General features: G+C 29.6%; 1 protein-coding gene across 1 annotated transcript; it reads right to left on the reverse strand.

The window, feature by feature from the left end:
* Positions 1-10,064: 10,064 nt before the first annotated feature.
* Positions 10,065-12,605, reverse strand: LOC114731363 (uncharacterized). Its single transcript, XM_028918508.1, has 3 exons — positions 12,500-12,605; positions 10,846-12,376; positions 10,065-10,390 (listed from the first exon to the last, which is right to left on the reverse strand). The coding sequence occupies exon 2, from the start codon at positions 12,310-12,312 to the stop codon at positions 11,269-11,271; it is 1,044 nt and encodes a 347-aa protein (XP_028774341.1). The 5' UTR covers positions 12,313-12,376; positions 12,500-12,605; the 3' UTR covers positions 10,065-10,390; positions 10,846-11,268.
* Positions 12,606-15,519: the final 2,914 nt, after the last annotated feature.

The raw sequence follows: 15,519 nt of genomic DNA on the forward strand, positions 1-15,519 counted from the left end.
TCAAAAATAATACTTTTTTCTAGCTAGCTACATGTATTTTCTTATTAGAGGTAATCATGTTTAATGTTCAATCAGGTACTAAAAGTAAGTACTTTTCCTAACGAAAATTTGAACCTTGGTTCCGTTAGACCCAATCCCTATTAGTATCCAAAATCATACTTTGTCCTTCAATACCATGCATGGTTAATTCATCTTGGTCCAATAATATTCTTAATAAAAATAATCAACTTTAATTTGTTTATTGGGTGATTAAGTTTCTTTTGATTTGATTCTACATGAAATGCCTCGAACATTTTAAAAAAATTACAGTGTTTTCCTTAATCCGGCTTCTCTTCTCTTCACTTCTTTCATTTTCTAGTTTTGATGAATCATCATTTATTTTTCAGTAATATTTTTTGATGAAACATTTAATATAAAGCATTTAGACTTAACTACCGACGTACGATGAATGGTTGAAGCATATATACAAATGAAAATTTTCAGTTGTAAAAAGAAGTACTGTGGAAAAATATAGATTGGATTTGATATTAATGCACCAACATACCTACCGAGTTGCTTAATGTGCATCTTATTAGGTAAACATGTTATAAGATAATCTATGATTTTTCAATTCATTTTAGTTAAAGCTACTTCTATGTCGGTTATCTTTATTACTTCCTCAGCTACTTTTTATGAAAACGTCCAATATATTTTATTAGAGTATTAATTTTCCACCTAGATTCCTAACTAATTATAAAACATTCTAACTAATTAATCAAAATTTCTCAACTAGTAACTTTTATTAAAGGCAATTTTGATAATTTTAACTAGTTTCATTAATGCTTATAATATTAAAGACTATAGAAGGAGTAAAAAGTTATGTCATTTACTGATTTAAACGGATGGATTTTTGTTTTTAAAGTTGGGTTGGAATAATATATATGGTATGGCCACACCGACAACAAAAATGATAATAGGCTAAGTTTAATGTTATTGACACATAAACCTAAATGGAAAATTGGGGAACTAAACTATATAATATATTATTCTGAATCCAAATGAATAGGAGGGGCCCAAGTTAGGTTATCTAACTTTAAAGGACTTGATGTTTATCCATGATCGATCGATCTCACAGGAAACAAAATAAGTTTGAATTGACTGAAAATGAAAGAGATTTGACCATTAGATATATGGCACTTCATCCAGTTTCCTTAGTTATAACAAATTCTACACAAGCATCCAAATTCTGATATTTAATGATTAATTGTGCTGTGCAAGTTTGAATAATCAAGTTTGGTTTAATCGTATATGATTAACTTCTACTGATAACAATATCATTTATTTCGCTTAATTAATTAGTAGCTTGATAATCCATCGATTGAGGTACAATACGGCGGATTAATTACTCTTTACTTAGTGTTTGCATTATTGACAAAATTACTTCAAGTGTTTTATCAGGATAAGAATATGTCAAACAGTCAGAAAATTATCCTTAAAGACTCATGATTTGCTAATGGATATTCTAAATTTTGAAAATATTCTTTAAAGATTATTAAATAAATTATCTTTATCTCTTCTTATTATTACTTTTATTTCCTTAAGTTCATAGCGTACTTTTTAAACATTTATAACTATCAGATTATTACCTTAAACACATCATTAACGTACAATTTATTTGTGATGTGTTTTTCTAAAGAAAATAAACTTTAATATTTAAATTATTAGGAGAAGACTTAAGAAAAAGGTGAGAACGATGGGGCAATATGCTGCATCTTTGCAATTATTGAAGTCTTGAGAGTAAACTTCAACAGTACCATGAAAACAGACACAAACGTTACTTATATATTTAATTTAATATTATAAAAAAATTGGAATATAAAAACTTTAAGCATAAAAATTCCATATAAATAAATAATATTTTTTTAAAAAAAAAATCTTGAAATCGAATAAATTAATTAATATCAATAAAATCATGTAAAATATATTAATTAATCAGATGCAACTAAAATATTTTGTTGAGATGGAGAAAAATTGATGGGTTGGCCAAAAAAACAAAAAGAAGGAAAACAAAGGATGAAAAGGAAAGGCCAATGGGAAGAGGAGAGTTGCCAATAAGATAGAAGAAGAAGAGCTGGGAAATAAACTGAGCCATAAAGGTCATATCGCAATTATCAAATCCAATTTTATATCATCCATCTACTCACGCATGCATCAATTTCGAATCTAAATAAGGATTTTGTTTGAAATAATTATCTAATATTCCATCCCACTGTTTTTTCTTTTCATTGAATTTTTCTTTCAGAATTTTATTTTGTTTTGTTTGAGGTTTTGTTTAAATTATTACTTTAATATTAAATTATTACAAATAAAGTTTTATAATTAAACAGGAAGTCGTGTTATATTTCTTGTATTGCACAAAATTTGGTGAATGAGCCATTGAGTTAAGGACTCACAAATATTATTTTTACTTTGTTTAAAGTAAATAATAATTTATTGTTAATGCTTAGTTTGGCATGAAAAATTTATTGATAATGCATATACCATCAATCACCATGACTTTGAAATACCTTTAATTATTTCGAAAAGAAGCCAAAATAGGAATTAAAAATGATAAGTGAACGAGGACGAGGTTAGAGAGATGGCATTATTTTCTATCACTTTCCTCTTTTCATTTTTTTTCCAGTTATGCTTTCTCATTTTGCTCTAAATTGTGAAAATTACAGCTACAGTATTAACTATGTCATGCCTACAGAAATCAAGTTCCATCATGCCTACTGAAATCAAGTTCCATCAGTTCATTCGAATGTGTTAATTAAATTCATCTTATATTTAAAACACATATTTAGATAAAGAGAAAATCAGACAAGAAAGTAGGAGAGAAAAAATACATTCTTTCCTGTTTTAATAGCAAGAAAAAATAAAAAGAAAGATACATATAGTCCACATATTTTCTTCCAATATTTCTGATCTCTTTAGAAATAAGGAGATTTTGAAAAGAAAAAGTGTTCTAAAGATTTACCCCCAAAAAAGAAATGTGATTTACATTTTTTTTCCATATAAATATTATTGTCAGTGTAAAACTAACCATAATTTTTCCTTTCGTGTTTTTGCCTTTTCATCCAAAAAAATTTTTTTTCTTTGCTTTACACACACATCTTCCCTCCTTTTACCTCTTTATCTAAATAAAGCAAGATTAAGTGAGAATAGAGATATTGTTGCATATATATGCTGCCTCGTGCCATATCTAAATAATGAGGTTCTTCTAAAAGCCTCGTGCGGAGAAGAATTAAAGAATATGAATCATAATTAAACTTGTGTCTCCACTCTCCAACAATCATACTTTATTTTTAAAAAAAGAATAATTTATGCACTTATGAGCTCAGTTAATTATATCTCTTATCTCATCATCATTAATATCCCTCACACCCATCTTTATGTCCTTATTAAGGATCCACACCAGTCCACCACCATTTTATCTATATGCAAGCTGCCACAATTATTCAGAAACACTAATATTATTTCCAACGCACTTACCTTCTTCGAGAGTGATGATGATAGGGGCTCGTTTAATTTTGTATTTCTTTTCCACTCAAATTAATTCAGTGTAATTTGTGAATTTTCATTTAAATCTAGTTGACTTGGGATCAAAAGAAAAAAAGTTTAAAAATTCTATTGACAAAACTTTTATAGTTGCCGATCTTGTTTCCAAAATTTATTCATGTTTTGTATAAATACAGAGAGTTAAGGGTCATTTTTGCCTAATAATATTCTTGAAGGAGCTAATATATGTACAATGAATATTTTCTTCACCAAATCGGCTAAAAATCACATTGTGACTTTGCTATTACTTGATCATCAACTTGTTGGCAGGAATGGTTTCTGAAGAGTATAAAAAGAAGAGATAAAAAAGAACATGGTGTACGATATCTTCAAGGCGTAGACAACACTTTTCTTTAGGCTTAATTCAACCCCATCTATTTCTATCTTATAGGGTGTAAGTTGGGAAGCCTGGTGAATTTCTTTCAGGATACAATGAAGGCTCTTGAATATAGATTGCACTTCTAAGATTCAGGTGAAGACAACAATGATTTTTACAAAGTGATAATTTGACTCTATCTCTACGTGTACTCAAAGACAAAGGCAATGAGTTTGATCTTTATGTTTGTATTGTGTTGTATCCAAATGAAGTAATGGTGAGACGTTTATATAGACCATGGAATGATGCCTTGAAGAGATAACTTTTGAAATAATATCTTATTAAATAAAAAGTCACAACCATATGTTAGTTCATGAACCAATATAATTTAAATAAATACAATGTATTTAATATGTAGGGTCTTTTAGTGTTGTGACTTTCTACATAACCTTTTATATCAATATATGAAGACACAACCCCTCATATAAATATATTAATTTATATGAGAACATCACAGCCCTTCAAATAAATTTATTAATTTACATGAAGACATAACCCTTCATATAAATTTATTAATTTAATAAATTTATATAGGGACATGACTTTTCAAAAACACATCTTTTCATTTTAAAAATAGTCCAACACAACTAGTATTAATTATGAGAAATCATCAAATTTTTTTTGGATAATTAGCCTGATCTGATAAATTTTATTAAAGTGAGGAAGTATAAGAAAAAAAGTTCTATTCGATAAACTAAATGGATAATAAAGATCCGGCACAAAAAAAAAAAAGAAAAGTAAATGGATAATTATATATGGTTCATGAATCAATATTTTGTTCTCTGTGAATAATAAATGAGAATGAAAATTTTATCCATAAAAGGTTATTCAAAACATCCTAGAGAGAAACACACTGATAAAAATTAATTAATGGATTTTTCACTTTGAAACTATTTTCAAGAAGTAGATAAATTTTATCGATTTATTGATACTATAAATGAATTCTTTCTTGGTGCCAAAATCTTGTTCAGAGTTTGGTTTTCATGAGTAGAAGATGAAAAGCTATGCCTCTTCATGAAAGCGCATAATCTTTAATTAAAACCAAAGGACAACATTAATTAGTAGATAAACCAATCGATTGGTTTAGTGAATCAATTATATGATTGTTTTTTGTCTTATTGGCTTTTTCCTTAATTTTTTTTAAAAAAAATTTCAAAATAGTTTGCATCTAATCCATAAGAGTGCGATTTTAGAGACAAAATCATTTACAAGCCTGGGTTTCTCCGAATGATTAACAATATTGAAACAACAGTTAATCATGCATTTTGACTAATGATGTATTTAAATGCTGGCAAGCTGGGAGCAAATGTTTTTTTAAGTCCTATATTCAAATAACACATTCATATGTAAAATGAGAATAGACTCAGATTTTTATTTTATTTTAAAAATAATTAGAAATGTTTGGTAAGAAAATATTTTTATTTTGCATGATGTTTTCTCAATAAAAATGCTGAGTAAGAAAAAAAAAAGTAGCAAAATTTGAATAATCCAAAGTAAAATCTAGGCTGTCCATATGGAATATGCACTTTCTTCGTCTCTAGAGATTAAAAAGAAATCCAAGTTACAAAGAGAATCAGTATCACCAACGAGAGAGTAATTTAAGCTTAAGTATTGTTTTTTTTTAATGGGTACAAACTTGAATGGGCTGTTCTATTTGGGCCGTCCCCTCCCTCAAGCTTAGCCCAATTTCAATTTTGCACTATGTCATTATCCACCATTCTATTGTAAGTTTTACAAGGCTTAAAACTGAGGCGAGAGGACCAACCGCAAGAGAGTTGGAAGGACGCTACATACTCCTCCGGTCCTAATTATAAGACCCAATTGACTTATTTGAGGAGATTAAGGAAGTAAGTTAAATTGGTTATTTATAATAAATAAGTGTTGTCATTCCTAAAATCTTTGCTAATTAAGTATATTAGCTAAAACTATCATTATTAGAAGGATTATCTTGGAAATACATAAATATAAGAGACAAAATGGATTGGGTTATAATTAGGACCAAATAAAAATCAAATTGGTCTTATAATAAGGACCGGAGGAGTATTGATATGAGACTTCTCCCATCAAACTCTAATCCACTTTTGCTTAGGCTTCATTTAGGATCACAAAGTACGTTTTAAGTAAGCTGAGATAAAAATTTTCTTACATATTTACCTCATATTCTGCAGATCACAATTGAAAATATGATTATAAACTATTTCAAACAGGATCTTAAACATCTTAACTATTCCTCTTAAATGTGATTTCATTTAGTTTGGCACATTGAAAATGCCACAAACACTAAGTCCTTGTTCCACCAACATTAGGGGGAATCATAGAGGTAATTAAATACTGAATATTATAAACATAGGACCTTATTAAAAACAAAATAATTATTAAAAAGGGTTTCTTCATAGCTAGAGATAGAAGGGGAACTAAGAAAGAGAGACACATTTCAAACAAAATGATAACATGAGATGAAACCAAGCAACTTTCCTCATGAAGAGAATCATTCTTGCCTCCCTATACGTTACATAGATGAAACATGAAAATATGTTCTTTAATGGAATAAAAGAGTTTACCACAATCGGTCGAATATTGAGTGTTCTAAATAGTGTAATATGTTATGAACTTTATATTTTATATTAATATTAATATTGATATTGCTATTTTATTTTAGTTATATACTTTTTGAGGATCAATTGATTATGTATAGAATAATTTGCCCTCCTTTTTTCTTTTAATTTGGGCCAATAAATTAATGCCTTATATTTGAAATAAGAATATATTCTCTCCATTCTTTTTTATAAGACATAATTTTAAGTATGATTTGTTCCTATTTATAAAAGGTACTTGGACATTGTCTCCAATTTTTTTGGTTAATTTCCCATTTTGCCCTCATTGAATTACTTATAATATTATCAGTAAAGGGATATTTAGATGGTAAATTTTCTCTCTTATGCTCTATTGGTCTCTCTATATAATTTTAACATTAATTATCGCTTATAAAAAATTATAAAGAAACTGAGGGAATAATTAAAAAATTGGAGAGAGAACTTGGTCTAAAAGATAACATATATCAACTAATGTAATAGCATCAGCAAGATTAAAGGTGTTTATAGGCCTACTTGGCCTAATAAGTTTGGTTTGATTAGATTACCTTGATTTAAGTTGAGAACTCCGCCTAAATAGAATGGCCCAATCATATCAGGATAATATTATAAATTCCATTTTAAAAGTTGGTTTAACCAACTTTTAAATTGAGCTGAAAATTTTAACCAAGAGAATTCCAATTTAAAAATTACGGGAGTGTTTGGGTGAAAACAAAATCATGATTTTAAAAGTGTTTTTATGATATATAAAATAAATTTGTGAAGAAATTTACTCGATTTACGAAAAAGTATTTTTTTTTAAAAATACTTTTTGGACAATCTAACACCCTCCAAGTCAAGGTAATGTTCTACTTGAGTCACAAATGCTTATAGATAAAAATTGGTTTAATTAGTAAAAAAAAAAACCTATAGATCATGAGTTTAAATTCCAAGATCAATAAAAGAATATTATCAATTTTCATGATTCAACTAAAATATTTTTTAACAAAATTAAAATAAATAAAGTGGGTAGATATCGGTATCAGAGTTTTTAATGAAAGTGTGACTTACCAATCTCTCAGTTCATGTGCTTTCAATGGCCATTTGCTTACAATTCATGGACTTTTGGTGCCCACCACCTCATTATAGGAAGCTTCCTACTTCAATTATGCATTTATGCTTTACCCAAATTTTCGTTCTTCTTTTGTTTGGGGCATGTTGACAATGATAAAAGAGAGGCAGTACATTTTAATACTTTCATATAAAATTCAAAATTAAATAAAACTTATAAAGAATATATTGGTAATAAAGATTGAACTCACAGGTTCAACCCATAACATGCCCAAAAGTAGCAGGCTTTAGCCAACTTACCATGTGTGTGACCTACACCGCCCAATTAACAGATTAACCCGTTTTACTAGTTCTAAATTCTTAGTTACTATTATAAGACACCTCCAACCATTTTTCTAGAAACAAAAAGAGGTTATTAAATAAGGATAATCCTAAACAAATATAATTAATACTACCTCCGATCATTGATATAACCCTATGTTTGGTATGAGAAAAATAGAGAGGTGAGGATGGGAGAGAAAATTTTAATAAGCTCGATTTAAAAAGATTAGAAAAGTGGGGTTTTAAAATTTTAATAAAAAGAAGATGTAATATAAAAGAGTAATAAAAATTAATGAAAAGCTTTTAACAATATTTCTCTAATTTTTTAAATCAAACTCATTAAAATTTTTCCTTCCTTCCCTTTCATTTCTCTCATACTAAACAGAACACAAGAGTTAATTAAGGTATTGTGTTTGGTTCTTAATATACTTTGTCTCTCATCTTTTCTTAAAATATCTCTATTAATTGTAAGGAATCTCCGTCAAAGGATGATTCAATTTATCAAATGTACATGATTAAGGAAGACAATTACAAAAGAACAACATACACTGTGACAAATAATTAAATTAATTTTTTTAATATAATTAGCTAATAAGAACCGCTTATCCCTTCTAAAAAGGTGACATATAATAAGAAGCCGAGAGATGACAAGTTAACTTTGCAATTTTTTTTAAAAAGTTTGGAATCTATTTGTCTTTTCCCCTTTTTTAACGATACCACCTGTTTTATGTAATTGTTTTACCCGACTTTTTTTAGGTGTTTTTTTTTTTGGCCTGAGATTTTTTTAGGTATTGAAAACACAAGAACCATACCAAACGAATCATTTATTTTACGAGGACAAATCCCTCCCTCCCACACCTCCGACTGATTGAACCAAACCACATGCTTCGTTGTCAATCCGTGAAAACCCAGGGAAAGCAACCCTTCATTATTTATGTATTTTCCATAATTTTTTATTTGTTGAAAATTAGAATACATGGAAATAAAAAATAAATCATTTAATTATTGGAAAGCGAACTTTAAGAATGTAAATCCCAGCACCCTCTTCAGCCACAAAAATCATCTGCACAGGCAACCTCATCTTGTTCTTCTGTCTCTGTTTTGTCCATTCTCACCCAACAAAATGCCTCTGTTTTTCCCATCACAGGTAGTATCTTCTGTCCTTAATATAAGAACTAATTGACTAATTCGAATATATTAAGAAAGTTTGTTAAGTTAGTTATTTGTAATAATTAAGTATTATCTTTCTCAAAATATCCTTGCTAATCATGTATTAGTTAAAACTATCATTTGATTGAACTTTTAACACGTACAACTATTACAAGGGCTACTTTGAAAAAATAGATAAATATGATAGATAAAATGGATTGGAGTCTTATATTTAGGACCAACTTAAAAGTCAAATTAGCTCTTATATTAAGGATTGAAGGTAGTATTTTTCAACATAGTACTCTACATGCTTCATGCAATTAGCTACTTCAATTTTCATTAACTCACATTAATTTGCATATGGTAAACTAATTTCAAATAATTTAGGGCATTTGTTCTCTCAGTGTGTGTGAGATTTCTCAATTCCTAAACAGACGGGAAGAAAAGACTTCCCCTCAAGAGCGTCAAGCACAAAACTAGCGCTATTCAACAAGATATCATTAGTTTAGTAGCTCTCTTTTATCAAGTTATGAGGCATAATCACTTATAAATATTTTGCTATTTTACACTCTTATTTATCTTCTAATGCTGTGCCTTTGAAGCGGTAAACTTTTTATTATTAATATCATTTTTCCTTCATCTAAAAAAAAAATATACAAACTTTACATTTTTAAAGATGTCAAGCATACACTCTTGCTATTTTTTTTTTGCTTTGAGGAAGATTGCTGAAGAAACTTCCATTGCAAAATTTATTACTCAGCCATCTAAAGACCTGGATCTTTGAGTGGGTGTAATTCTTTTTTCAATTGTATGTAACACATATTCAATTAGGACAATACTTATATCAAGTTTTTTATATTCATTACGTTAAGTTTTTAATAACACATGATCATATGTCCTACTTTTGAAATATTAACATTTGATAGTATTTAATTATAAATTGACACAAAACAAAAAGAATATGGCCATGCACAATTGAAGAACTTACATAATGAATATAAGTAACTTCGCATAAGTTTTTTTCATTGAGTTATGTGCAGATGTCTTTAAGATTACATATATTAACAGATTTCAAATATTTTTCAGCGGTAACTTTTACAATGATGAATTTTTCATTAATTTTCCCTGTTTTCAAGGAAACAAAGAAAATAATTTCTGAGGGGGGAAATTGTAATTATTTCTAACACCTCAGTTGCAGTTGCAGGAGAACTTTGGCATAAAGTAGAGAATCAATCATTCAATATGCCTTTTCTAAAGAAGGTTCTTCAAAAAAGCCATTGAGGTAATGAGGTCAGGTGAGGACCAACCAACAGGAACACCTTGCCTGCCAAAGACACCATGAGAGCACCTTCCTCACATAAAGTCCACTTGTGGGGATGCCCCAATGATTGATTACTAATTTATCCTCCCTTGAGGACAGCACAACAGTACATCTACATGCCCCAGTACTCTCATGCTCTGGATTTTCTTAGAATTCCTCTCTCTCACATTTTTCTTTCAGAATTTCATTTCTAATTGAATTAAGAAATAGACAGCTCAGATTTAATATTTTAAATTCTCTCCTATTTATGTAATATTATAATAACTATTTTATAAAATCGAAACCATTTATTTTTTAATTCAATAATAAAGATAAAAACGAGATCTAAAGAAAAAAATAACAGAGAAATTCTGGGAGAATCTCTTTCCTACTTTCTTGTCCCAAAGTTTAATCACATCTTAAACCTTTCATAATTAGTATCATTAATCTCAAAAAAAGTCATCAAGCAATAACCATACCTTACTTTTACCTCTTCTATATTCCAATCTTGGTCTGTCATGGGCTAAGGTGCTCTTCGGCTAGTTGGCTGCATGCCTTACTTTTATTGCATCAGCCTCTCCATCTTTCCACGATCCACCTCCGTCTTCTTCTTCTGTATAGAGGACAGGCATTTCATTCTATGGTAAAACACAATTCCATTCAGGTTCAATAGTACAGAAGGAAATGACAAGTAAAGAAGAAACCATGAAAAATTTCATCAGTTAGTACAGAAATTATTCGCTTCTAACTGGGCAGAATTTATTCAGGGAGTTCGATTCTTCCCAGGGCCTAGAGTTAGATTACAGAAGGAGGATGAATTTTAACGACGAAAAATTAAACTTCAACCTAGATCTACCAGCCTAGTTATATATATACAGAAATATATGCAGATATCTAGCAGTTTAATGAACTGATAATTTCCCACAATACGTCGTCATTGCGCCACCATTATCATTCTCTTCCTCTTCTTCCTCACCATTAACATTCCCCACACTCTGCTCAGAGAATACTTCGTTCTTTCCGATTTGGCCTCTGCAAGCTCGCCACACGCCATTAGTCTCTAAACATTGAACCCTCCTTCTCAGTTCGTCCAATTCTCTCTCCATCAGAAAGAGCTTCTCTTTCAGTGTCATATTTTCTTCTTCCAATCGTGTAATATGGGAGTCCTGTTCATCCACTCGATTCTCCAAGACACTGGTCTGATCATCGGTTCCGACGTTTGGGTATATCATTTCGAATCTACTCAGATCATGGTCTAATCTCTTCTCAACTTCGACTCGTTCTTCTACATCACTGTCACTAGACCCGCCACCGCCACCGCCACCATTATCGTCGTCGTCGTCGTCTTCTTCTTCTTCCTCCTCTTCCTCGTCGCCTCTGGGTGAGCCAGATCGAAGCCTTATCAGACCCTTCATCGAGCCATAGCCATCAACCCCCCACTCTTCCTTCGCCATGTCGATCCAAAACTCACTCAACGGCGACAAGATTGGCGTTGGTAGGACCGCCGGTGTTACTGGACACGGCGTAGCGTTACCTCGCGATCTTTTGGAGTGCATTAGGAACGATGTAGTATTACGCGGAGCGAACGGGGCATATCTGGATTCGAACTTGTTCTTCCGGTGAAACCGACGACTTTTCAATCGGTTCTGAGCTTGCGAATCAATCTGACCCGGCTGTTTGTACCCGGGACCTTGAAGCGGGTCATTACGCCCAAACTCATTGCGCTTATCCGGTTTAAAATCCTTTCCCATCCAAGCAACCCGACCGGGAGGCGTAGGGTTAGCCGGGGTGGGAGCGTTAAAGATTTGCCGGTGAGAATGAGCGCCGTGAAACATGACGGCGGCGTTGTCCGGCGGGAACGGAGGCGGACGGTGAGGCCAAAAGACGTTGTTTTGGTGAATCTGCAAGATCTGAGATTGGCCCATATTCAGCGACTGATCGTTCATGAAAACCCAGACCGGAGAAATGAAATTTGAGGTCCCAGAGAACGGTGAGAAGTACTGAAGCGATCTGTAATGGCACCGAAAAAGCAGACCGTTAAAAAATGTCGGAGGTAATAATATCGAAAACTTAAAAAAAAAAAACCCAGAAAACGAAGATTTATGATTTATAATAAAAAAAATAAAAAGAAACCTTGAATTTTGTTTTAGGATTTAGGATTGATCAGATGGAGATTGAAGAGGTGGCTGAGAAATTGGGAGTGAAAAGGGAATAATTTGGATTTACATCGTCGGCAACGTTGAGAAGATATATAGAAGAAGAGAGGAAGGTGGCAGAGAAGATCAACGGTGGGATTTGGGAGCTGATATAGTGGGCGGCTAAGATGAAACGAGCTCCGGCAGCAACAATGACAAGTATGTTTTTAGGAACGGTTACTAAAATACGGATGCGGAAAAAGACATTACAGCACCCTAAAAAATGATAAAAGTCAAAAAAATCCCTTATATTATTTTAGAATTTTAAAATGTTATAAAATGATAATATTACCCTTACTTATAGTATTATTTGAGTAAAATACACTCATCACCCTTCTGTTTTAGTTTAATTACATGGACCTCCCCTCTATTTTGATAACAAACATTTTAATCCAAACTATTAACACCATTAAAGAATATTCTAAAAAGATTCTTTACATACATTTTGTAATTAAAAAATATTAGAATAAACCTTGTTTCTTACTTTACTCCTAATTATATTAAATCTGTAGTTTATGTTTTAATATTAATATTTATTAATAATCTATTAAATATTTTACTAAGTTTAATAAATTAAGACATAACTTTATAATTTTATTGAAAATACATATATACAATTGCAAAATATTTTTCACTAATATATATTTAAAAAATTACATCACAAGTAAGTTTAAATAAATAAACAAGATTTATTGTAAAATAAAAAATTTGTATTTATAAAATTAATAAAATTTATAATATGGTAATCAATTCAATAATACTCCTCCGGTCCTTAATATAGGACCCAATTCTTGAGTTGGTTTTGGTCCTAAATATAAGACCCATTTCTCATATTTATCAGTTTTCTCTAAATTACCCCCTATAGATATTCTCTCAACCATAATCAAGTAGAAGAGAGATGGGGTATTAAGAAAGATGATTATGGTGTTTTGGAAAAAATATGTCACTTTTTTTATAATTAACTAACTTACCTACTTCCTTAATCTAATCAAATTAGTTAAATGGGTCTTATATTAAGGACCAGAGGAGTATAACAAAAAATATTAAAATATTTATTAAATTTATTTTTTAATTTCAAATAAAGATGTATGATATGTCATTAAATGATAATTGTTAAGTAATATTTATATGAAGAGGCAATTTGGTCAAAATAATGAGTCAATCCTATGATTTAATGGTCAACTAACGAATGGATTGATGGGAGTTGAATTTCAAAACTAGAAAGGAGGTTTGTACAATATATATTTTGATTTTGAGGGAAATCCATATAAGTTTCTAAAATAAAAAGAAGGCCTTTGTAATTTAGGTTAAAGAGAGAGGATGTTGATGTATTTTACTCTAATGATTTTTATCTAGTTATTGACTACTCAAGTTTTATTATTGACTACTTTGTGTAACTATTAACTACATATAAATAGTAAATAGTAAATAACCAAACAAAAAATAGTTACTAAATCTCCAACAACACTGATTGTATTTTTTTAAAAATAAAAATAGTTAATAGTAAAATTAAAGTGGTTAATAGCTAAACAAAAATATTTAACAAAATTTTTAAAAATAAAAGTAGTTAATCACAATATTAAAATACTTTGTAGCTAAACAAAAATAATCATCAAAATTCTAAAAACAAATGTAATCAATAATTAAAAAAATAGTCAATAATAAGAAAGAACAGTTACTAGAGTTTTGGTTACTGGTCATTGGAGTTCCCATACAATACTGCTGGCAAGGTCACCGGCTCAGAGCTTTAGCGACCAAAAGCCTACTAAGGGTGCTAGGGTGGTAATATTTAAGAAAAAAAGAAAAAAAAATAGTGAGAGGCAATTGTGTAATTTTACAAGGTTTAAAAATTTCAAAGTAATATATGAGTTCTGAATTAGGAATTTGAAATTCATCCATATTGATTTATTTTTTTTAACAGGGCATTTTATTGTTTTTTTCCATAGGAATTTAATATTATAATGCAAAATTTTAATATGGGATTGAAAGTTTTATTTTGAATTGAATAAAATGAAATGATGTGGTGGGCCGAAAGGATTAAAGTAACTCTAAAATGAAATGATGATGATTGATGATTGATGATTATGGAATGAAATAAAATAAGATAAAATTAAGTATATTAAAATTATAACAAAATTATTCATTTAGCTTATAGTATTAGTTTTTATTTTGTTATGGTTCAATTTACGAAGTTTAATTCAGTGCAATTTCAAAAACATTATAAGAGGCATGATTAAAAAATATATTTTAAAGAAAATAATTCAAATTTATTATAAATAATTAATTTAACTAATTTTTTTAATATTACAAATCAATTATCTAATGTTTATATTAAGGACTAAAATAAGTAATTTTTTTAGAATTAAATATGTCTTGTGCGAAATTTTATAATGGCAAGAGAAATTTTTTTCTATTTAATTAAATAAAATGAAATTAAAAATAAACTAAAATATCCTCAACTAATTTTCCCCCGCTTCTCTTCCTTAATGTCATCTTCGTTTTCATCAATGTAATTCCATAATTATATAGAACCAATATTGAAATAAAAAATCACAAATGCCAGCATCTCAAATTGAAATCAAATTCATAGATGCAAATGCAAGTTAGTCACATGAACACGAGATTATTCTGGATGATAAAGATGAGATGCAATGTATGTAAATATTAAAGACTTAAATTATCTTGATATAATATAAAAAATAAAGATGCAAGCTTGAATGGATTTTCTAGTTCTTCTTACCTAAATTTGCTGATGAATTTGGATTCTTTTTAATAAATGGCCATTCATAAATTGTACATAATATGTTTATTTCCTTTGCAATTTCATGCAATACATAAAACTTATATAAAAGAAATTACTCCCTTGACCATAAATATAAAACTGACTTACGTGATTTGTGATTTATGAAGATTAATAAAATTGGTTAAGTTGATTATTTATCATTACTATGTAAAATA

The sequence above is a fragment of the Neltuma alba genome, unplaced genomic scaffold (assembly GCF_004799145.2).
Source record: "Neltuma alba isolate B1F8T4 unplaced genomic scaffold, ASM479914v2 tig00012824_pilon, whole genome shotgun sequence".
NCBI classification, from domain to species: domain Eukaryota; kingdom Viridiplantae; phylum Streptophyta; class Magnoliopsida; order Fabales; family Fabaceae; genus Neltuma; species Neltuma alba.

What these genes read in the sequence shown, in the direction of transcription:
- LOC114731363 (XM_028918508.1), bottom strand. Translation starts at nt 12,312, where the DNA reads ATGAACGATCAGTCGCTGAATATGGGCCAATCTCAGATCTTGCAGATT.